Source organism: Pyrus communis, chromosome 1, assembly GCF_963583255.1.
Source record: "Pyrus communis chromosome 1, drPyrComm1.1, whole genome shotgun sequence".
NCBI classification, from domain to species: domain Eukaryota; kingdom Viridiplantae; phylum Streptophyta; class Magnoliopsida; order Rosales; family Rosaceae; genus Pyrus; species Pyrus communis.
In genome coordinates, this window is record NC_084803.1 from 41632667 (window position 1) to 41657243 (window position 24577).

At 38.5% G+C, this 24577-nt stretch overlaps 4 protein-coding genes across 5 annotated transcripts in view; all 4 read right to left on the reverse strand.

The window, feature by feature from the left end:
• Nucleotides 1–4656, reverse strand: LOC137738416 (uncharacterized). The gene is made up of 7 exons (XM_068478056.1): nt 4019–4656; nt 3655–3798; nt 2297–2369; nt 933–1038; nt 749–845; nt 514–612; nt 1–433 (listed from the first exon to the last, which is right to left on the reverse strand). Exons 1-7 carry the CDS (start codon nt 4637–4639, stop codon nt 284–286), a joined length of 1290 nt encoding a protein of 429 aa, XP_068334157.1. The 5' UTR covers nt 4640–4656; the 3' UTR covers nt 1–283.
• Nucleotides 4657–7314: 2658 nt separating this feature from the next.
• On the reverse strand, nt 7315–13881 carry LOC137711685 (cysteine desulfurase 1, chloroplastic). 2 transcript variants are annotated; one of them, XM_068450957.1, is made up of 11 exons: nt 13673–13881; nt 12397–12677; nt 12189–12322; nt 11876–12035; nt 11340–11526; nt 10002–10147; nt 9854–9926; nt 9673–9736; nt 8938–9037; nt 7780–7938; nt 7315–7690 (listed from the first exon to the last, which is right to left on the reverse strand). In XM_068450957.1, the coding sequence occupies exons 2-11, from the start codon at nt 12604–12606 to the stop codon at nt 7520–7522; spliced, it is 1404 nt and encodes a 467-aa protein (XP_068307058.1). In that variant the 5' UTR covers nt 12607–12677; nt 13673–13881; the 3' UTR covers nt 7315–7519. The 2 variants fall into 2 exon arrangements, with proteins under 2 accessions (XP_068307058.1, XP_068307052.1); XM_068450951.1 differs by having other exon boundaries at nt 12397–12688.
• Nucleotides 13882–14756: 875 nt separating this feature from the next.
• Nucleotides 14757–17826, reverse strand: LOC137711776 (probable plastid-lipid-associated protein 4, chloroplastic). Its single transcript, XM_068451006.1, has 6 exons — nt 17441–17826; nt 17065–17178; nt 16859–16957; nt 15991–16065; nt 15726–15793; nt 14757–15233 (listed from the first exon to the last, which is right to left on the reverse strand). The coding sequence occupies exons 1-6, from the start codon at nt 17765–17767 to the stop codon at nt 15161–15163; spliced, it is 756 nt and encodes a 251-aa protein (XP_068307107.1). The 5' UTR covers nt 17768–17826; the 3' UTR covers nt 14757–15160.
• Nucleotides 17827–18316: 490 nt separating this feature from the next.
• LOC137711792 (probable plastid-lipid-associated protein 4, chloroplastic) overlaps nt 18317–24577 on the reverse strand; it is a 13738-nt gene continuing 7477 nt past the window's right edge. Inside the window, exons 4-6 of the mRNA XM_068451007.1 lie at nt 19346–19420; nt 19125–19192; nt 18317–18784 (exon numbers count right to left, since the gene is read on the reverse strand). Of these exons, the coding sequence (XP_068307108.1) occupies nt 18712–18784; nt 19125–19192; nt 19346–19420 (216 nt within the window). The 3' untranslated portion in view covers nt 18317–18711. The remainder of the gene's footprint in view (nt 18785–19124; nt 19193–19345; nt 19421–24577) is intronic.

The following is a 24577-nucleotide window of genomic DNA, read 5'->3' on the forward strand; positions in this document are numbered from 1 at the left end:
TTCGTGAACCGTTTTCAGTTACCTTACTCTTTTCTTTTTCCATTTCTCGTACTCGTACGGTGTTTCAATACATTTTATGACGTGCTATACAATTGCAACAATGCTACATTTATCAAAGATAATGTGGTTCCACCCCTTAATTATCAAGGGCTGTACTATTCTATACGAAAACTAGTCGGTCCGACCTGTATGTGAAAAGATATAACAAGATTCTCAGTAATTGACACTAACCAAGAATGTTATGCATCTTCAAGGTCAGCAAGTAGGGGGTCTCTACGCCGGTTTACTGAACTAAGCCAGCTAAAGAAGTGTCATCTTTAACTATTTGGTCGACGGGATTTTCCATAGCCCATACCGCTGCATCTTTATATCCAAGCTCAAAGAGCCGGTCAAGAACATCATCCTCGGCTGGCTCAAGTGCCCAATTGAAAAGCTGAAATAGTTGGGAACAGATGCTCGTCATCTTATTCTTAAATGATGAGTTATCGTTCAAATGCAGAAGTACAAATTTACCTGTCGAGGGGTAGCCCTATTATCAGGATTACAGTCTGGACTGATCCCAATTTCTCCAAAAAACCCTAATCGACTGGCTGGGAAAGCACAAACTCGTACCTGTAAAGATACCATTACCAGGAGCATACCAAAAAAAGTTTCATCTAGGAATTACAGCGATTATACAATACCGATACCCCGAATTATTATGAAAGGAAACAAACAATTATAAGGTCTCATCATTTAAGGATGGTACCGTTTGTGTTGCAGACGTTGGTGGCATGAATAATGTCAAGCCCCCATCAATGCAAAGCCGATTCCGGAACATCGTTGCTGGTCTTGGAGCAAGATATCTGTACTGCAGTACACTTTTAGTTCAAGCTTCATATATTAATCAACACAGCATCAACTGCAAGACAAAAATGGTACACAATAATCACCCTGGAATAAAGGAAGAAGTAAAAACAGCATCAATGAGATCCTCCTTGGAGTCAAACTGATCCACCAATAAACCCCTCGGTCTCCAGAGAAGCTGTGTTACTGCAACTGTGGCACAATATCAAAAATACCATAAGCTTGGGGTTTTGTTGCAGACACAAGAATAATACAAATTTATTTTAGACGAGCAAAAGAAAACAAATATGTTTAAACAGAAATAACCAAAGTGGTGAAATAAATCGTCCCTACATGTTACGCCATGAAACTCAGAAGTCATAAACATGTGAGTTAGGATTATAGACAAACAAAGAAGTCACACTATCTAAGCAGGAGATCCCAGGTATGGATTCCTATAATTGCAACCTCTCAACGTTTGTTCAACTACACTTGTTAGGCCCATTAAGAGGTTCACATGTGTGGACAGTGTTAGAATATAACCAACTTTGTAAGAATGAAATACAGTAATCCTAACAACTTGAGCTTTTAGGAATAGCGGTAAGCCAACAAACTTCATCAGAATGAAATACAGTAATTTTAGACATATTCACCGAGTGGGAAAATTAACTCAAATACATGTCATATTTCATACCAAGCTCTGCCTTTAACAGGCCACTATGCCCAGGATACCCTTCTCAAACTCTTTAATCCCGCAATCACTACACAAACTCTGGGGCCACAAGTCAGCAATAGGTCTTTGGGAAGGGAAGGGTGGGGTGGTAAGACCGTGAAAGTGCAAGAAAAATAATTAGTTAACAAGGAGCTTTGTCTAGTTTCATGTTGAATATAATAATTATATTTGGGTGCTCTTAGACACTACAAAAAGGTCATCGTGCACTCCTCCAATGTGTATCTTCTCTCCCATATATTTTTGTTTGAAGTGCCGTTAACAGCTTCTTTAAATTTTCTTTTGTAGATAATATTTTCATTTGTCGCAGTTTTTGTTAAATTGTTAATGTTTGGTTTAGTGAGAGACAGCAGCCATTTGCATTTGTGATATGCCCAATAGGCACAGGTCATTCACAGTTCAAACACCTCAAAAGTGGTTGGCCAATTAAATTTGAATGAAACCCATACCTACTTCGGTTACAATGAAAACATCACAGAATTGATGGTATCAAATAGATTACAGGAAGCAATCCTACCCAATCATAAGCACCAATAAATAGTCACATTTGACAGATCTTGATATTAATAGGCATATCTAAATACCTATACCGAAAATTTGTAAACTCAACTCTACAAACCATATTTATTGCAGGTGGACCTAGACAAACTTAAGTAAACTCTAGAAAGAAAAAATAAAGAAGGATATTTCTCAACTATATAATATTCTTTTTTGTGTAGGGAGCGTAAAAAACCCACTTACCTCGAACCCTCCCATTAGACTTGATATGAGCATCGTCAGGCAAAAACTTTTGAAGAACGTCTCGAAGAACAGCCTACACAAGTAAAAAGTGGATAAGTTAAGTGACACAGGAGAGGGAAAACTATAAAAGAGGAGAAAGAAACAGGATAATATTAAAATAAAAATTACAAAGAAGAAGAAAACATTGTACTAGTGTCCACATTACATAGGTTTATTCAGAGGAACTTCAAGACACAAAATCAGCAATACAAGCGAATTGAGCTAATTAATAAACCATAAGGTAATCAAGGTAGTCAGATTTTTTCTATTGTATCAAAGAGGAAATGAGAGAGCCCACAGAAGAGACATAAATGAGCGGCTTGGAGAGAAGAAGGGAAATATCAATATGCCAAAACTGAGATCCAGTTACAAGACCTATGCCCATAGGCAATCTAACAATGAAATTCTACCAGAATGAGGTAAAATAAAGCAATAACCCATAAATGTTTATAAATAAAAAATTCTAATATAAGTCCTTGTCCTTAAGGCTAAGATTTGATGAGTAAAGGAAATATCTGTGAAAGTCTTTGGGCTCTTTCTTAGACAAAGATTTTGGTTTACATCATATTAAAAAAAAAAGGTTGCACAAATGTGTAGCATCAATGTAAAACTAAAGTCCATCAAATATATACTTAATCAGATAACAAAATTGATTGAAAGATTAACCTACGACAGACCACTACCTAAAATCAAATTCACAGCTTCAAGTGAATCCAAAACAAACTTCGAGTTAATGAATTGATATCAATGTATATCATAAATTAAACTTTTAAGTGAATTGCTAGTAGAAAATACCGTATTGGTTTACATGTATGCGACATATATGAGTATCACAACACCTTAAAGAACAAATTATACAAGATTACGTGTTACATTACCGAGAAGGAACAATATCTTAATCTCAAATCCCCTTTCAAAGAATTTTAAGATATATTCTAGTATGCACATATTTCCTAACTCTAATGTGAGCAGATAACATGCATTCCACTTTCATATACATTTGTAGCTATTGGTGTACTGAGTAGCGTTCCAGTGTGATGCATCAATGAATTTGGGCCACACATATAGTCCAGATTTGCAGTCTGAAAAACCAATATGACAGACTGTTTTGCAAGAGAAATCTTCTGTACCGATACGATGATCCTCATGGCACAGAATAGGAGTTCAACATTACAATATAGAAGAAAAAAGCATGAATGGTTGTAATTTGGTGTGTATCTACATTTAAAAACTGATCATGAAGTATCACAAGTTCAAAAGAGAAGCAAATGTACTAGTCATCGGATTGCGGTACAAGTAACAAGAGTATAAAAATATACCCCAAGTCGAAAAGCAGTCCCTCTGTTCCGGCAATCTTCAGCAAGTATTTTGGTTGCTAGTAAAGCCTCTTCCATGCTGGCTCCAGAGGCAACCACAGCACAGACAATTGCGCCCGCTGAGGAACCGGCTAATGGTGTAGTTTCCTGCACAAACAACACACATCCTACTTCTGAATACAGATTACAGACACAGAATAAAAGATAATGACTGTTCTTCTAAGATACCAGTAACCCAAAATTTGAGATGAAAGTATTAATTTAAGTGTTAGTTTCTAATGCTTTACCGATACACAAATGCGCAAAATCGAAAACAAAGAACATAAATTTATTGAAGAAAATGAGAGAAAATTGATAAGGAACATACCTTGATATAACCATTCTGAATAAGGAACTTAGCGGCGCCTAAATGATAAGGAAAAAGAAGTCCGGCGGCGGAGAAGCTAAAGCCGGGACTAGTAACGACGCGCCGCTCTTTCTCGGCCTCCACATCCTTGACGCGCTGCTCCCAAATAACCTCCGGCTGAATATCATCCTCCATTAACTTCCCAATTCTCTCTTCCAAGTACTTACCGGAACTCTCAAATATGGCGACCGACGAGGCCGCCGCCTTGCCGTCTGGGTCTCCATTCCGGCGCTTGATAATCCTAGAAGCCAAGCCCAGAAAGAGCTCCCCCGTGGCGACAGCGAAGGACTTCTTGGTAGGAGTAGGAGGAGGAGGAGGAGGCGCGGAAGAGGAGGAGGAAGATGATGAGGTTTCGTTTGTGTCGGAGTTGGGGGTGGAGTGAGGGGAGACGGAGTGGGTTAGGGATAGGGGGCGAAGAGGAATGGGGTAGCGGTGGAGGAGATTAGGGTTAGGGTTGGGGGAGGAGAAGGGGAGGTGGAGTTGGTGAGGGTGGAGGAGAGAGGAGAAGGAAGCCATGAGTGGTGAGGAAGAAGAACAAGAGGCTCCCCTTGGTTTCCTGTTGAAAAGCTGCTGTAGCTTCATCTTTTTCACGTCTCTTTTTGTCTGGCAACAAATTTTAATTTTTCCATTCAAAAAAAATCAAAGTCCCGATCAATATTACGTGGCACTCAGTAGAAAAATAATTATAACTCTTAAATTTGATTTTCGCGAATAAATCTTTATTTTTAATTTTAATCACTTATTTATAAATTACGAGGTGCCACATATGCTTTAATTATTCTAAAAGCGTTTTTGTTAACATTGATTTTGATTATAAAAATACTTTAGGAATGATCAAATATGTAATTCTTGCATGAAGTATTTAAAATATTTTTATCAAAATCCACTTGGATTCACCCGATGTGTTTCAAAATATTTTCATAAAAAACATCTTTAATCATTTTAAAAACATTTTCAACGAGTTTTACTTTATATCAAACCATACTACGTAATATTGATAGCAATTGTAAAAGAAGATAAAAGCTAAGATCTATTTTCACTCTTTTTCTTTTGTCTTTTGAACTATTTTTATATTGTTTTGTTGGTTTGTCGTTTGGAAACACGTTGGTGTTGATACGTGGATTTTGCCGCCAGAGGGAGTCGGAAGAGAAGAGAACCGCCTAAAACGCAACTCCAACTGATGTTTCTAGAAGTTAGATATTTTAAGCTTAAATGATTAATTAGTAAATTTATCACATTTTATCACACTAACAATTAGGAAACTTCTAAAAGTGACACTTTGACTTCATATAATTATAATTAATTAGTAAAAATATTTTTTTTTCGTTAAAATGAATAGTACTAAGAATGTTTATTTAAAATTCCTTATAACTAAAGGTATCTCTATTTCAAAAGATTGAAGTTATAAGTTATAAAATTATATTAGATTTTACCATTTAGTACTACGATCTAGTAATATTTTTCCCACTTGGAAGTGAAAGGTTTTAGGTTCAAATCTTGTGGATGACTAATTTGACATCAAATTAGGCTGTTCATTATGTGGATTAGCCAAACGTCCCATTCTCTTAATGTAAAAATATTAATTTACTAAAAAATAATATTATATTAGATTTTATATGTGGAAGTGGTGGTGCAAGTTATATAATATAACGCAAACAGAGGCAATGCTTGCAAAAAGCTATAATATTTGTGAATGCTTGCGATATTTTTCAAGTACGTGGCATTTGCTGAACAAAAAACACAAGGTAGGTCGTCTCGATGTGGTTGGGCGACTGGGTGCATGTGGTTGGGCGGGGCCAGTGGTCCATTGGTAGTTATTCACTTACTACATTCATATATTGGTCTTTTACTTTGTATTTTGTTTTGATACCAACGATATTTTTCATTAATTTTATCTAGAGCTATATTTGTCGATTTGTTCTTTAAATTTGTATAGAGCTGTCAATTCTCCTTCTAAACTTTAATTTTAACTGATTACCTTAATTTTAGCCGATTACCCTAATTGACAGCTGCATACAAATTCAGGGGGCAAATCAATAAATACCTCTTTATCTAAATTATGAGAAGAAAGATTCGAATTTAAGTGCAAAGTGCTAGGTTAACTTGAATAAATGTCTGATTTAAATAGAAATACTCTAAATTTTTTTTTATAAGCGATAGAATATCTATATTAAACTATAGAAAGGAGGATTTGAAGACGGAATCTTAAATGCAAAAACGAATACTCTTAACCAACTAAACTACAAGTCATTTACGCACTACTCCAAAATTGAGTTAGTGCTCCTCACGAGGAGCATGTGACCTTTTTCGTAAACTAGGTCGTTAATTGTTATGGTATTAGTTTAGGAACTCAAGTTGGGTAAGGTTAGCAACCTTACTCGTTTACCTTCCCCAATTTACCTTCCCGACTCATCAAGTGCCACATGAACATAACACTCAAAGATAAGTTTTTAATGCCTTAAAAACTCATAAATATAAATAACATAATTTACTTCATTTGTTAGTTGGTAAAGATTTCGTCTCTCTCTCTCTCTCTCATGAAAACCCACTGTATTTCTTTGGCTCTTTTTTTTTTTTTTTTTTTTTTTTTTTTTTGTGAGACTTGGAATTCTGAGTTGGGTTGGATTGTTACAATTTTTATGTCTTTAAAGTAATTATTCCATATTAAAACTCTTTGTTCAAACATGGGTTTTGAAATGCCATTTGATTCAAAGTTTGCTCTTTTTACAAAATAAAGGGAAGGGCTTTGCGGGGTTGGCCTAAATTTTATGTGTCAAACACTTATTAGAACTATAGAGAGGCCACGCCTATTTTGGATGTAAAACATTTGATCTTCTCTTTAAACCAAAGAATAAAGTTAGAAGAATTGCGGGTTTGCTTTCGATTAGTTTCCCTGTGTTAAGCTAAGCGCACACACGTTGCTAATATACTTGAATTGATTCTAAAGTTGGTATCTTTTTCCAGGGTTGTTTTACACAACTATTTCCCTTTCATTGTGACTGAGATTTTCATGTCCTTTACTTCGAGCAAATTACGCGAAGGATATATTAGCACGTTGCAGCACAATCTTTCGTATCCTTCAAACATAATTTTTCATACAATTTTCAATCTCACATCAACACGCGGACACAAATTCCTGGTTTGATTCGAAAATAAGAATCCCTCTAAAGTCTTTACATGTAACCGAACAAACGATACTCACAATCGCAATTTTTCTTCGATAGTCCAAACAACTCAATAGTACGGAACAATCAGGATTGAATTAAAACTATTTTTCTCAGCTTACCTTCAGATTTATGCTGCTGATCAAGGGAATACAAGTATTGAATTCAAAGAAAGAATCCCTTTCAAGTCTTACCAAATAATTGCACAAACGGTACTCTTTAACTTGTAAGCTTAGAGAGTACATTAGAATAAATAGGTGATACAAAATTTACAGTAGGCTGGCAAGAGTACAAAGCTCTACTTAAAAGAATTGAAGAAGCTGACTGTGTCGTTGAGTGCCCGGATCAAGTCATCGACATCTTCTACGGTGTTGTACAAGTGAAGACTTGCACGTGCACTCGCGCTGACTCCTAACTGCCGATGAAGGGGTTGGGCGCAATGGTGACCTGATCGGATAGCCACTCCGTGCTGGCATTACATAAGTTAGCATCAGCTATTTTGTTGAAGCTCACTTGTATTACAAAGTACGGGAAACTAAGCACGGTTTGTTTTCATACCTGTTGGTCAAGAAAAGTTGCCAGATCTGTAGGGTGTATATTCTCAACGTTGAAAGAACATAGGGCAGCCCGGAAGATGTGTTCTGAAGGGGCTGGACCATAAATGCGAATATTGGGGACAGATTGAAGGCTCTCGTATAGATATTTACCAAGAACCATCTGTGAAAATTGCAAACAAGAGCGGTTTAGTAATTAAGCACTAAATAATTGTCGTGCGTCAGGCATCGACCTTTCAGTCTCTAAAGAAGCTCACTGGTTCTTTTCTTCTTAAGGTATATTTAAGGTATCTATAGACTTTTCAACTGAAAATCACCCCAACTATACACCCATACAAGTACAGAAAATAGTAAAAATGACACTTATTATCGAAACTGGTGGATACTACACCACTTCATAATTTCTATAACGACGAAAGAAATGTAGCATAAAAGTTATATATGTCGAAGTTCGAGAAGAAAACAGACAAGAGAAACATGGCAATTACAATGACGTTACTGATATTTACATAAAGGAAAAATCTAACGTTCAGAATCGGCATTCAAGTCATTAAACGAAGCATTTAAGATTTCAAGAGGGAACCAACCAAAAAGAAAATAAAGTCACATTTTTTACCATAATAAGGTTCGACCAGAGATCCTAGTCTAATTTACTATTATTTGTCTTAGTTACTTCCATTTCTGCTCACTTTCACTTCTTTTTTTTCGTTACCCTTTGTTTGGAAGAAGCTTTCATCTGTTTTTTAAGCCACCTGGTGGTCCCTGCATTTCTTACTTCTGGGAACCTTTCTTTCGCACTTTTTTAAAGATAAATCTTTTTGCTCGTTTCTCCTGGGAGATGTTTCAGCATACAGAGAACCCCTTTGTATGCCAACACCAGCTTGAATTGTCCAAATGTGTAATTAGCTCAAGACTTAAGTTGATTGCAATTTTCTGATCAGCTTAATTCTTGTATGATTAGCATAACACAAGGCTTAACTTCAGAGCAGATTTATGTCTTAGGGTCCTATATATAATAGCCATGTCTTTGCAATACAAACATTTTCCACTCTCTCTCTAATATGTACTTACAACCTAAAACAAAACAAAAGCCCACACAACAGAAAAGTCTAAACCAGTTGAATAGAACAGGAAATTCAAAAGGCCGAAGAATCCAACTTACCTCATAATCATGTATCCTTTGCATACCAAGTCCTGACAAATAATCAATAGCAGCTCCTAACCCAATTGCTTCCCCGATTGCTGGTGTTCCAGCCTCAAATCTAGTTCGGTTAATGAGGGACAATTACAAAAAGGCATCAGAAAGTAGCCCACTATTGTATAACTCATGTGGATAAGGACCAATATGTTTCACGGAAAAAACCTACATAAGACCTACTTTACTACTTCGGTACAAATTCCACAAGCATCTTCTGTCATATATAGGTAATTCCTAGTTTCCTACATTTTCTATAGGTATTAAAAGGGCTATCAATTTGAGATATATTTTGAAAATGAATTCATGAGATATATCAGTACTAATAATAACCAAATTGTAGCATTCAACTTGTTATTTACAATCTTGATATTCTTGCGACCATGATTTGGCGTATTCAAATTCAACTATCAAGATAACAACTTAAACAGGAGACAGTTATTTACAGTCTTGATATAGTTTGAAAATGAATTCATGAGATATATCAGTGCTAATAATAACCAAATTGTAGTATTCTACTTGTTATTTACAGTCTAGATATTCTTGCGACCATGATTTGGCGTATTCAAATATTACTATCAAGATAACACCTTAAACAGGAGACAGTTTGGACAATAACATCAACATGGTATACAAAGCTGCTCTCATCACTGCATTTAATTTAAACAAAAAGCTTTTCAATAGGTAGGCGAATTCACGAACCTAGATGGAGGTTCTTGGTAAGTGGAATGATCATAAAATACATCAGAGATCATTTCCCCACCACCTAGAAAAAGAAGTAAAATAATATAGTGAGAATACACATAAGCCATTGCCCTCGTAGATATAGTTATACAAACCAAACATAACATTCAGAAGACTAACCTTTAAATAAGAAAATTACCTAAAAATGGAGGCATGGCAGACAGGATATCACTCTTTCCATATAGGAATCCGACGCCTGTAGGCCCACACATCTGAGGCATGTTTAATATTTACTTTATACACTTGCAAATAAGGGTAGATTTCAGTACATAAGCAACTCTCCTAACCTTGTGAGAAGAAGCAACAAGAAAGTCGGCGTTCAGATTCTGGACATCAACCACCATATGTGGAACACTCTGACAAGCATCTACAAGCACTTTTGCCCCAACATCATGAGCACAAAGCACAATATCTTTGATAGGAAGAACAGAACCTGCATGAGAAAAATTATGAACGCATCAATATGGTCCCGCAATTTGTTATTTGCTTTCTCTGAGACAAAATCCATAATCTATTATAATACAAAGTGTTTACTCAAATAATAATTTGATGCATTTGAAACATAATTAGAAAGAAAGAAAAAAATTGTTTATTTGATTATATGAAACTTATTAGTCTCCAGCAGATAAGATACAACGTACAACAGTGGCCTGTGTCAAGTTGATAAAACTAAAGCACAAGTGTCATGAATAAAGTTGGTATAACCAAAGCATGAGCAGGCAGGAATCAAACGTACATGAACGTCTCATGAGTCATCTAGTATGGACTACAAATCTCTACTACTTCTAGAGATTGTGGAACATAAGCTATGGACACTAGAACAAACAGGTTGAAAAGCAAACCATAGAATCAGAAACTTCTTCTCCACTACGGACCACCCAAGAGAAACTTTACTTTGCAATGTGTTGGGGCTGTGTGGCTCCATACAAGCCATGTATGTGTATCCCATATTGGAGAAGTGTTATAATAATCTAAACATTAAAACAAGGTGGTCCATACAAATAGCACTGAGGCATTTTAAGATACAACGCAAACCTGGATATATCCATTGACCAAACCTCACCAGAGGTACTGGACCTAGGTGGTCAAGTGACGTGGATAGGAGTTAGTAGTAGACCCATGATGGTCCGTTGCACAAAACAGTGCTTATCCAGTTTAGATGTTCGGGTCAAAACCAAAGCAACAATACATCTATAACCGTTAGACACCAGATTTCGAGCACATAAATATGACGAGAGGTAGTTGACATCACCAGTAAAACACCTACTGATATGTGTTCAGAATTGAGTAACCCAATCAGACATCTATACGTTTAACCATATCCTCCTTACTAGTGAAAGTGCCAGTACAAATGGATAACACTAGAATAACAGGATGGGTTTTTCTGGAATACGTAATAACTGAACATGGAACACATAAACTCTTTCTTTATCAGTTGAATCAGAATAGCTTCAGTAATCAATTGGACCACAACAGCTTTACTAATTAATCAAAGTATTCTAACGCTAATGTCATTAAGAAAGACATTGCATGCAACCTTTGTTTTCCAGTTTAGCTTCACTATACAAAATAACTATGAGCATAATATATAAAGAAGGAAAGAAAACAACTGATGAGAAACATACCAAGCACGTTTGAGACATGATGAACAACTACGAGCTTTGTCTTCCTTGAAAGCATATCTTTTAACTTGTCCACATCAGGGACTTCATGCTCATTTAATTCCACATATTTCAAGACTGCACCAGTCTTTTGAGCTACAAGTTGCCAAGGAACGATTGCACTATGATGTTCAGCAACTGTAAGTATGATCTGAAAAGAGATTTTATTAAGCACGAGATCAATGGTACTTGCACTTAAGAGTCCATTCACAAACAATCTACAGAATAATGTGGTGAATAGATCATGTAAAGCTATTTGAAACAAGTACTGGTACAAGATGAGATCATGGAGGTAAGCAGAGATGTTAATTCCCAAACTCGAATATAAAATAAGAAAACCATCACCAAAGAACATGTAACTATAGAAATAAAATAAATAATAATAATAGAAAAGAACAATAGTGCCACAATTGTGTATTCCTTTATGAACGTGTTGTAAAGTAATTTACAAAAATAAAATAAAGGACACAATGGAAATAATACACTGAAATTCTATCTACCTCATCATTTGCTTTTATGTTTTGGAGCCCCCATGAGTAAGCAACCAGATTGATAGCTTCGGTAGCATTCCTAGTAAAAACAATTTCTCGGGAGTCTGATGCATTGATAAAGTTGGAAACTTTCTTTCTCGCCAGTTCATATTCTTCTGTTGCCTTTGCACTAAGTTGACAACATGAAGAAACCGTAAGCAATAGAAGGCAAGATGAACCTAACTCCAACTTAAATATTTAACAGTGAGTTAGTTAATATACAAATCTAAATCTAAAACCTATTCAAACTAATTAGTTATTTATGTTAGTGACTATTCTGTACCTTAAGTAATGGATCCCACGATGCACGTTTGAATTGTGGCATTCATAGTAAGTCTGCAAAGCTTTTAACACTGCAGTAGGCTTCTGGGAAGTTGCACCATTGTCCAAGTAAACAAGCCTAGATCCATTTACTTCCTGTCATGCCCATTTGGTAAGTACAAATAAGTAACACATTATATATCAACATCTCTATATTTGTGGAGACAAACCTGATGGAGGATGGGAAAATCAGGTCGGGTCAAGTGACCAAGCGAAATGGATGTGGGCGGAGCAGAAGGGGTCTCCGAGTGGTCTTTGAGAGTCGAAGCAGATACGGAAAAGGGTCGCGAGTTCACAGTGGCACGGCGAACAGGGCTTCGTAGGATTGGGAATGAATAGTATGGCAGTTTTACAGTCACTCCTTCCACAGTCAACATCATTTCTTGTTTGCTTTTGGTCCTTACGCTTCGTTCAGTTTTCACTCTCTCCCTCTGCCTCTAACTCTCTCGCTCTGAAGATAAACTGGTATGAATCTTGAATTGTTATAAGACCATACCAAACCAATGATACAAAAATGCAGTAAGAATAAGACATAACAGACCTATGAGGTCCTCCCCGGGGAATAGGAATTTCAGACCCCCATTCCTTTTCTAATACTTTCCCATCTTTTACAGCAAGACTCCAATGGTCCACTTCAGGTGTATACCGTGGTAAACCAACTCTGATTCCAATTGGTGCAGAACAATCACACTCCAATATAGACACGCCTAATACTGAAGATTAATCCAAGTCCAAGTTCTACTCCTAGTTCTAGTCTAGTTCTGATTGTATATATGTTTTCTGTATTCAAATGATCATTGTTATAACTTTTTAAGAATATCGACAAGACTACGCTTGAACCAAATGAAATCAAACATATATCAAATGATATGTAAAATCCACTGAACACTAAAACCCCCTCACAAAATCTGACTCGAAGAAACGAGGGCACTCTGGTTTAACATATCTAACAGGCAGACAACTCATATAATACCTCACCATTTGCTTTGCAGTTTGCAGTAAACCCCTTCAAAATTCAAATAAGTCAAAGTCTGAAATTTTGTTTTAACAAACTAAAAGAATAGTAAATTAGTGTGTTTTTACCATTCTTAAACTCTAAAAAATATGCACATTGCACACAAAAACAACCATACATTTCAAATCTTGAACTGACCCAGATGGCCAAATGCGAAATATAAATAACCCCCTTTTTTGCCCACAGAATTTGAAAATATTAATTGAGTTGAGATTACAAACCATATTCTACTGTCTTTCATGGTATCAAGAGCCAGCGTCTAACGACAAAGGTTCAAATTTCAATTTTTTTTTCCTTTCTACAGCTATGGCGTCTTTTGTATAAGTTTATCGACAGAAAATGAAAATTAATAATTGAAAATCAGTAAAGGCCACTATTTGTCCGATTTGAACAGAAAATTAAACACAGAGAAGTGAGATTGTGAGACTAACCCTTTGCTGTCGGGACTTGAAACGGCAAGAAGAAGTTGACGGCGAGGTGCGAGAGATTGAGAGTGAGAAGGGTCGCGGGTCGCGGGTCGCTGCTGGGAATGAGAGACGGAGAGTTTGAGAGAGTGATTGAAGACCGAGAAAGAGAGAGAGAGAGGAGGCTCAGGCTGCGCGAACTGGGAAAATGGGAGAGAGGAATACGCGTAGGGCTATTATTGTTTCTGGATATGTATGCCGAACGAGAATTAGGGGTTTAAATGAATTTCATCTTCCTCGCAGAGTTACCAAAGCTTAAGGGTAGAACGATGCCGTTTCTAGAATAGGATTATTAATTAATAAAATTATTACAAAACGACGTTGTTTTGAAGAAGTTCGGTTTCCGAACCTAAGAAACCAAAACCGACCCAACCAAATTTGGTTCGGTTCGGTTCAATTTAACAGATTCAATTCGGTTTTTTCAACCTCGATTCGGTTTTCGGTCCTGGTTTTCAGTTTTTCTAACCCACCCCTAAATGAAACTAAATCATTTGGTTTTAAACGGTTTGGATTTTGGTTTGTGCCTCACTTGTAGGCCCGTAAAAAAGTTGAGATTAATAAAAGTATTCAACATTCATACAAACTCAACAATTCAAAATCTTAATAGTTACATCCAATCAGAAGTAAAGAACGAAGAAGATTTTAGTCAAAAGAATGAAAACATGTTTAAATGGTGGATGAATATGACCAAGAAGCAAACATAAACAAATGAAGCATCTAATGCACCCGCATTTTCTCTCCAATCTTTGCAAACTAAATGCTTTATGTCATTAATACAATTCAATTGAATAAGTTAAGTGTGTCATACTAAAATTAAAGTCAAACATAGTTCACCATCAAAATGACTTATTGAATTGTTTAACCCTTTTTCCGATCCCTTTTCTTTTGAACACTTACTCTTTGAAAATTTAGGAGGTCTTTGAGCTTGAGAATGTGATTCTTGGCATGACCTTGGACGTTGCAAAGTGAAACCAATGGATGAAAATCTATTGAACCTTGTGAACTCTAAAAGCTTGAGATTACTTTGGAGCTTCTTGTTGTGGTTGTAGATTAAGACTAAGAGAGGTGATATGCTTGAATTCGATTGGACCTATTCTAGAAAAGTGAAATGTATCTAATAATAGCTCACAAAATTGAATTTATATTGAATTTACCCTAATTAAGGTGTAAATTTAGGCCAACGCCAAACTTGATAAACAAGAATAATAATCAAGGAAGATTTTACAACTCTTGTATATTAACGATTGGAACATCCAAGTCTGACATAGTGTGCCCATCATACACTTAAGTTCGAATCCCTCTATTCGTTATAGTATTTGTGCATGCCATACACTCAAGTTTGAATCCCGCTCTTCATAGGTTAGAGTCATTTGAAACATCACTTTGTCCACGCACTAAACTCCTTTAGGCTTTAGGCTCAATGGTGATTCAATTGTTTTTGTTATAGATGCTACATCATAGAGGGACCCTATAGGTTGGATCAACCATCTTCAATATGAACAAGTTCCCTCTATCGCCTCTTGATATTCTGTCGTGCAAAAAGAAAGGAAAACAAATAACTCACTAGAAGCACACCATGAAACGTTAGAAAAAAAATATGCTAGTAATATAAAGAATTTTGAGGAAAAAAACTTAAACACAACTCGGGACACTAAACTAATGGTTATTCCAAACCAATCACGTGATGTCATGCGTGAAAAAGCTAAAACACATGACCGGGGCAATAGATAGGCTTAGAGTACCGCCATTTTGACCTCTCGGTTGAATGAGAGTCTCTCCTTTAGAGAGAGAGAGGAGCATAAAACTTGAGAAAGATTTAGTCATTCAAACGTTAAGCTTAATGAAGCTATGAGAGCAATTTTAGAAGAAAACTGTTACTGGTACTCGAAAATCGACATCAGGAAATACTATGACACAAGAGTTTTCCACATTTGATGCCACAAAAACCAAGTCCCTCTGCATTTTGCAGGTTTTGCATACTACAAACCCTTGCAAAAGATTAAGTTCGTAGGATACTCACCGTAACTCCTCATCCAAGTATGTAATTTCTAACTGACCGCGGCCGCTTCCAGGATTTTTTATAGGTATCTGTGAGAACATTGGAAAACAATGGCAGGAATAAATACGTATATGCGCGCATAAAGTCTGTTTCTTCTACCTGACAACAATGTATGATTCCTGCAGCAAGGTGCGATGGTGTCTAATCGCATAGAGTGCACACCGGAATCAATACGATTAAGGGCGTGAGGATATAGTGAATATCATATCATGTATCCTCTACTTACCAGACTAGCAATCCGGAAGAAATCAAATTTAACTGCCACCCTTCTGGAGTTTAAAGGGACTAAATTGGCTGTAACCTGCACGCTTACAAGAAAACAGCTTGGTCAATGAGCCTTTCGAGTTTCGACATTTTTGACAATACAAAAGTACATGAGATGTAATTTCACACACTGCAATTATGTCCACCAATATATGTGCAGAAAGTGATTGAATCTGATACACCAAACAGTTTCCATCGACTCTTACTGATTTCGTAAGTGGACCTGATGGTGCAAGAGTCATATCATATCAACAAACCTTTGATCAATTTTTTTTCTGTTATTTGAACCGAAGCTTATGCTGCATCAGACAAAACTCTACTGTAAATTGGCTGAGTTGTAATCTAGAATCTCCGGTCGCATCTGGAACGAATGAATAGACTCCCTTATACATCAGACCAAACTCTAGATGCTATCTGACATGTACGAACTCCCTTAAACAATTGAAAGGAATGAGTTTTCGAAGATTATGTATAAACTCTCTTGATTCTTATTTGCGACGAAGATGAAAAACTAAAAACGAAAGAGTTACAACTCAACTCCCAAATTCTGACACCAATGGATATTTGAACAACTAACATCCTATTACATAAGTATGTTTAATATGTCCTCAGTAGACGATTTTCGACACCACATAAACACTAGGTATACTTGTTTAACATTAATAAAAAAACTTTTTAGCAGAATTCAGTGAATACTAATACACTTGAGCATTGATCAACTGACTCGCCGCGTTCTACACCCTTAGAATCCACATTACCAAGCATCAAATGGCTAGGCAAATAAGTTAATTAAGAAAGAGATTGAAAAGGCAAACAATGGGAAGTAACACCTGGTTAAAGAAGGGCCAAGTTTCGATATTCTGAGCCCTTAGTGTATCCACATTGATTGCCTGATAGATCTTTCCATTTGGTCGTAAGAACTTCGGCCTCTGAAATTAAGAACATATGATGAAGAGACTGAAGAGGAGATGTAGGAACGAAAATAACGAACCGCAGAGTACAAAAAAATCACCCGTAACATGCTTTAGATACTTACCTGTGTTTGCAGAACTGACTGAGATGTTGTATATATAAGTTCCCATTTTCCATTTAACAGACTAGACTTGAGAGGTTCTTTTATTTCGTTGAGTGCCTCAAGCTTACGTGCAATCTGAATAAATACATCAATCGTTACCAATCCAAAGCATCATATATGATACAATGAAACTACTTAATTCTCTGGTTTTGGTCACATAATGTTAATGGACACGGATGAATCTGTTCTATTGCAGCGATATTCTAATCAAAGTTAAACTACGGGGTTGGGGATTCAAACTTCAGGTGCCGAGTGGGAGCACACTGTCGTAGCCAACTTAGCTACGCACTCGTCTGCAAGACTGCAACACTATTGAAAATTTCAAATAGTACCTCACCTCTTCTACGCGTTCTTGGTCCTGCAGGGTAGCTTCGGCACCCCTATCAAGAGGAGCTATTGTGTTGTAAAGCTCTTCCTTGAGGCTGTTGATGTCTTCACCTTTCGTAGGAAATCCTGAAAGGAAGGAAACTCCGGTCCTCCATTTCAAAGAATCAAGAATAATTTTGCCCAACAAGTTGTTGTGGCTTGGTATTATGCAGGAACTGGTAGGGTTTGGTTTCGGTGAGAAAGAAGCAATGAGTGAAGGTGAAGAATCAAAGGGGTATTTGAACAAGAATCCATGAGTTTTCAGTGGAGTGGCATGACTTAGTGAAGAGAGAGCCATTGAATCATTGATGGTAATGCTTATTTCTGCTGATACATATTTTTTTCTTCTTTTTCTTTGAATATAAGAAGTATCCCACCGCACATTGTTGACATACTAATCCTCCTTCGCATGCAATATGCTACCCCGCTACTGCATGAGGTGGTAGCATACTTTTGGCCTCTGGGTCAAATGGTATGTCAAAGCAGAGTTGGTGACCCTAGAATTGCATATATGGGAGTTCGAACTTAAGTTGAGGGCTCCAACTCTTTTTTGTTTTTGTTTTGTTTTGTTTTGTTAAAGTAGGTATTTTATTTTTCAGTTTTTGGATAAGGAGAAATCTGGTGGCCAGGAATTTTATCTTGTGGCTCAGAAAATGTGAGGCCAAACATATGATGTTTCTTTGAACCAGCCTTCAGTGCAGGAAGGGACTAGGGAGCAAAGTAAAGGACAAGATGTGGCTCCTTTTAGTAACGACGTAACATCTTTTCACCATGTAAATATGGCCCCCTTCTCTCACCTCAGAACACGGGAAGAGGAGAACAAATAAATTAAACTTTGCAATGTCTATATATGCTTTTCGTTGATTTGAATTTGTAAAAATCATTTGAAGTCGTTTATGTTTTTCATTACAACCTTGACGGATGCAGGCGATGCTTCACTTCCGATAAAAGGTGATCCTTTGAAAGTACTCAAATGTATGGTCATAACTCTTAACTAAGCATTTTACATGATATTTCGACAAAAAAAGTAACATGGAAGGGTCGGGAAATGCCTAGATTGCAGGAAGTGATCGATGCATCAGTCACATGTACAACATTTTATACAAACACGTATATGACGAGCACTTGGAGGCTTGGAGCAGAACCGAGTCTTGGCAAAACTTGTACGCTTTAGTCCATTGTCATGAACAAGAAAGGGTGATGGCCAGATGAGTTACTAATTCTGCAATGTGATTTCGCACATCAGACAGGAACTCGGTAAGATGGATCAACCATTTTCAAGATGAACAAGTTTCCTTTGTCGCCCCTTGAGACACTGCCAATATATAAGAAACATAATTGTCATCACTTTCCATTCAATTGCGATACAACCTCAGTAATAATCGAAGATTAGCTAAGCATCGGATATTCATATTAGCCCATGGACATAGTACAAGTGAGAAATGGAGGACGTATATCTCAACTATTGCATGCATTCTTGCATACTCCACACAAATGCTTTATTTCCTTCAGCCGAGAGAAAAGTATAAACAAGATTAGTTTTTTCATTCTAATTTTCAAAGCACAGTTCGACTCTAATATTCAGACCTAAAAGTAATGATCCCATGTAGTCAATTTCAATTCTTCATCCAATAAATTACAGTAAATACACTCACCGAAGCTCTTCATCCAAATATGTAATTTCCAGTTCACCACGAGCTCTATCAGGCGCCTTAATAGGTATCTGTATATCATTATTATATGAACAATCTAATGTTAGGTGAAGTGCACAATTAGAAATTCAAAAACATAAAACTTGCTAAGGGAAACTAAATCAATACTGCATCATTGTTTTGCCTGGCCTTTCCATGAGGCCAATAACGTCAAGAACACTTACCAAACCTGCAATTTTGAAGTAATCGAATTTGACAGCAACTTTTCTTGCATTCAAAGGTGTCAAATCTGCTGTTACCTACAGAGGATTGATGTGAATTTGATGTGGAATAGTCAGTGCAGTAAGGTCCACTTTTAACAAAGTACTGGCTGTTTCCTAAATTATTCATCAGAAATCTATACAGATTTTATTATCATAAAACAAAAAACCTTCAATCCTTTTATTACATATCACCATTTCTTTTATATGTATACTGCCGAGTTTCCTCTTATTATTTGAATTTCTTTATTTATAAACATAGTTTGAACGATCACTTTGCACCCTTGTAGTTAAAAGCCATATTGCTGTACAAATGATATGTTTTCTGTTAATCTTTTTGTAATAACAGTTAAATGTTTTATATACATCTTACACACACACATATGCAATAAACTAAAGACACATGTAATAAACTAAAGCTGGCGTGCTTGCTGCCCATGCTGCAACACGTCAGAGCAGTTCATGTCTGCTGTCAGGAATATTGCAGTTGTGCAGTTGATGGAGCAGCAGAGCACATGATGTCTGCTGTCAGGAATATTGCAGTTGTGCAGTTGATGGAGCAGCAGTTGATGGAGCAGCAGTTGATGGAGCAGATCATGTCTGCTGTTAGGATGGAGCAGATTCCTTAACACGCCCCCGCAAGACGGTGGCACCATCGGAGACACCGATCTTGGAACGAAGGAGATGGAAACGTGGACGTGGCAAGGATTTGGTTAGAGCGTCTGCAAGCTGATCAGTAGTGGAGACATGAGAGACTTGAAGAAGACCACGAGTGACACGATCCCGTACAAACTGAAAATCAATATCGATATGCTTCATACGGGAATGGAGAACCGGATTAGCACAATAGAACATGGCTCCAATGTTATCACAAGAAACAGCCGGTGTTGTGGGGAGAGAAATGCCAAGTTCACGCAGTAAGGACTGAATCCATATAAGTTCAGCAGTGGTGGCAGCAATGGCCCGATATTCGGCTTCGGTAGAGGAGCGAGAGACAGACCGCTGCTTGCGGGAGCTCCAAGAGATGAGATTGCCACCAAGATAGACAACATAGCCAGTCGTAGATTTGCGATCATCACGATCACCAGCCCAGTCAGCATCGGAAAAGGCATAGAGACGATGAGAGGGGCGACGACAAAGATGAAGGCCAAAGGAAAGGGTACCCTTCAAGTAGCGGAGAAGACGCTTGAGTGCCTGCCAGTGAGTCTCGGAAGGAGAATGCATGAATTGAGAGAGCTTATTGACTGTGAAGGAGATGTCAGGGCGTGTAAGACTGAGGTATTGAAGTCCACCAACAAGACGACGGTAGGGAGTGGGATCCGTTGGGGAGGAGCCATCATGGAGCATGAGTGAGTGAGTGGTGGAGAGAGGTGTACTGACAGCCTTTGCACCATCCATCTTGGCATTGACAAGAAGATCATGAATGTACTTGTGCTGAGAGAGAAATAGGCCAGTGGCTGTGGGAAGGACTTCAACACCAAGAAAGTAATGTAAGGAGCCCAGGTCTTTGACGGAGAACCGAGTTGCCAACAGGTGAATGAACTTTGCTATAAGTGAGAAATCGTTTCCTGTAATAAGAAGATCATCAACATAAACCAAAAAATAAATTACAGCAGTCCCTTTATTCAAGAGAAAGAGTGAGGCATCAGAGATGGCATTGACAAAGCCATGGGAGAGCAGAAATGAGTGTAATTCCTTGTACCATGCCCGGGGAGCCTGTTTGAGGCCATAGAGGGCTTTCCTCAATTTACACACATGAGATGGATGATTGGAGTCAACAAAACCAGGTGGTTGGACCATATAGACATTTTCACGGAGTGTGCCATGAAGGAAAGCATTGTTGACGTCCAACTGACGAATTGGCCACTTATGAGTCACGGCAAGATGCAAAACAATGCGTATGGTAGTAGGTTTGATCACCGGACTGAAAGTATCTGAAAAATCAACACCAGGACGTTGGTGAAAACCCTTGGCAACTAAGCGTGCCTTGTACCTGTCAATAGTGCCATCAGGATGCCGTTTGATACGAAACACCCACTTACAACCAATAAGATTTTGAGAGGGAAGGGAAGGAACGAGCTCCCATGTACCATTGCGAATTAACGCATTGAACTCATTGGACATTGCTTGTCGCCACAGGGGATCCTTGACAGCCTGAGAGACACATGTCGGTTCAACTGAAGAGAGAATGGGATGTTTAGTAGCAGTCATAGCATACCGAGGATTGGGTTTGTGTATACCGGCTTTGGCACGGGTGATCATGGAATGATTGGGGAGCATAGGAGGTACGGGGGGGGGGTTGAGGGAGGTTGGGTTAGAGGATGGAAAGGTGACAACAGTCCTATGAGGGTTTCTAGTGTATGTACGAACGGAGTTGTTGGGGGGAGGTGGCTGGACGTGATCAGTTTGGGTTGGAGAATATGGTGGGGTGAATATAGGTGCGGTAGAGGTAGGGACCAATGCTTGGCGATTGGGTGACGGTAAGAGAGAAGGGATAGCATCAGCAATAGGGATCGGGGCAGCGGATGGTGACGGTTCTGAGACAGGGGCAGATTCTGAGGATGATGATGATGATGTGACGTGTGGTGGCAGCGAAGAGGAAACAACCGACTCAACAGGCCTGGTGGGTAAGTGGACAGGAACATGAGTAACTGGAGAAAGAGAAGAGACCCAAGTGTGAGAGTTATCAACCGTGACATGGGGAGTGGAGGAAGGGAGGTTAGCAAGAGAAAAAGTGGACTCATCGAATTGGACATGCCGAGAGATAAAAATTTTGTGGGAGGAAAGATCAAGACACTGAAACGCACTTTGATTAGATGAGTAACCAAGGAAGAGACATGGGCGGGAACGAGGGAGTAATTTATTGGAATTGTAAGGACGTAACCAAGGAAAACACAAGCACCCAAATGTACGAAGACGGGAGTAGTTGGGTTGTTCATCAAATAGTTGAGTGAATGGGGAGAGATTATTAAGAATCGGAGTGGGCATACGGTTGATAAGATAGGTAGCTGTTTTAAAGGCATAAGACCAATAGGTGAGAGGTAAAGAAGCTTGATGAAGAAGTGTGAGACCAGTTTCAACAATATGACGATGTCGTCGTTCGGCGACTCCATTGTGTTGAGGAGTGTGAGGTGGTGTAAGAAGATGGGTGATACCATTGGATGAGAGAAAATGTTGGAGTTTGATAAATTCGCCCCCACCATCAGTGTATAACCTAGTGATTTTTCTTTTGAAGTAATTTTCAACTAGTGCTTTGAAGGTGACAAAAGTGGAAAACACATCAGATTTCTTTTTGAGAGGGTAGAGCCATATATATTTTGTAAAGTGATCAACAAAGATAACATAGTAAGAAAAACCATCAATTGAAGAGTATGGAGCAGGGCCCCAAACATCACTATAAACGAGGTCTAATGCACCATGACTGGTGAGAGACGAAGTTCCAAACGGGAGACGATGGCTTTTATTACATAGACATGAATGACAAACAGACTTGAACAGCTTGGAAGACACATTAATGGAAGACATACGAAGGACTTGTTGGAGAGTTTGATGGCTGGGGTGACCAAGACGACGATGCCAGAGGTTGGGAGAGACCACCACACCCACCATAGCTTGTGGTTGATGAAATGATTTAGGAGACCACTCGTACACATCATCCTTATTCGGGCCTCGAAGAAGAACCGCCCCCGTGCTCAGATCCTTGACATGAAAGAAATCAGGAAAAAGTTCAATAGAGGTATTATTTTGTTTATTAAATTTAGAGATAGAAATAATGTCTTTTTTTATAGAAGGAACACATAGAACGTTTGATAAGCTGAAAGATTGGGAGGATGAGGAGGGTAAAGTGGTTGAACCGACATGTGTGATACCCAAACCTGAACCATTACCAATAATTATTTCATCAGGACCATCATATATGGCTGCACCAGAGAGAGTGTTGACATTAGAGGTAACATGGTGAGAGGCACCAGAATCAAGTAACCATGTTGGAGAAGAGGTGGACCGGCCATGGGTGGTAGGATTGGCCACGAGCGGACTGGAAGGTCCAGATTGGAGTTGAGGGCAGCGTTTGGCACTATGACCTTGAGTGCCACACCATTGACAGAAACCACGATAACCTGTGTTGTTCATGTTGGTAGAGCGGCGACCATTGTCGGTGAAGGATTGTTGGATGGACTTGTAGGAACCACGAGAATTGGTGGCAGTGGAAGAAGTGTGGGGGTGCTCAAGGGAACTACGAGAATGATTGCGAGGGAGAAAGGACCCACGGTTGGAGTTGGAGTTGTGAGAGCGGAAGCCACGATTTGAGGTGTGGAAGCGAGATGTCTGAGTGACATTGGCAGTGATCACTGGGGGTAGAACAATGGTATCATCACGCTTGAGAGCAGCTTCATGTTCAACCAGTTTGTCATGCAAGTTTTCAAAAGAGATTGAGGTGTCGCGGGAGCGAACTACCGCAGCAATTTCCTTGAAGTCCGAGCCAACACCATTAAGAATGTAGAGGAGGAGATCATCATCAGAGAGGGGGACATCAATGATGGCAAGCTCGTCTGCAATAATGCGGACTTCTTGTAGATACTCAGAGACAGGCTTGTTCTCACGACGCAGGAGAGTAAGGCGTTCTTTGAGACCAAGAACGCGGGCACGGGCTTTGCTAGCAAAGAGATGAAGAAGCTTGTCCCAAGCTTCCTTGGATGTCTTGGCAGAGGCAATAAGGGAGATGACCTGCGGGGAGACAGAAGCAAGAATCGCATGAAGGAGGAGTTGATCTTGCCGAATCCAAAAGGTGCGAAGCGCGGTTTGAGTGGTTGATGGGCAGAGATGAGAACCATCCACATAACCCATGAGATCATAGCCATAAAGAAGGGCGTTGAACTGAGCACGCCAGGATGGGTAATTGGTGGGTGTGAGTTTCACAGGTAATTGAGCTGTAGCGTTTATGGTGATCAAGGTGGGAGTAGTGGAGTTGAGGTCTGGTAGAGGGTTGGTTGTAGTGGCGTCAGTGGCCATGGATGAAGACAGGGAGGAGATGGATCAGAAAAAAAAATTGCTCGTTGGAGTTTTTGGGCTCGTGATACCATGTACAAATGATATGTTTTCTGTTAATCTTTTTGTAATAACAGTTAAATGTTTTATATACATCTTACACACACACATATGCAATAAACTAAAGACACATGTAATAAACTAAAGCTG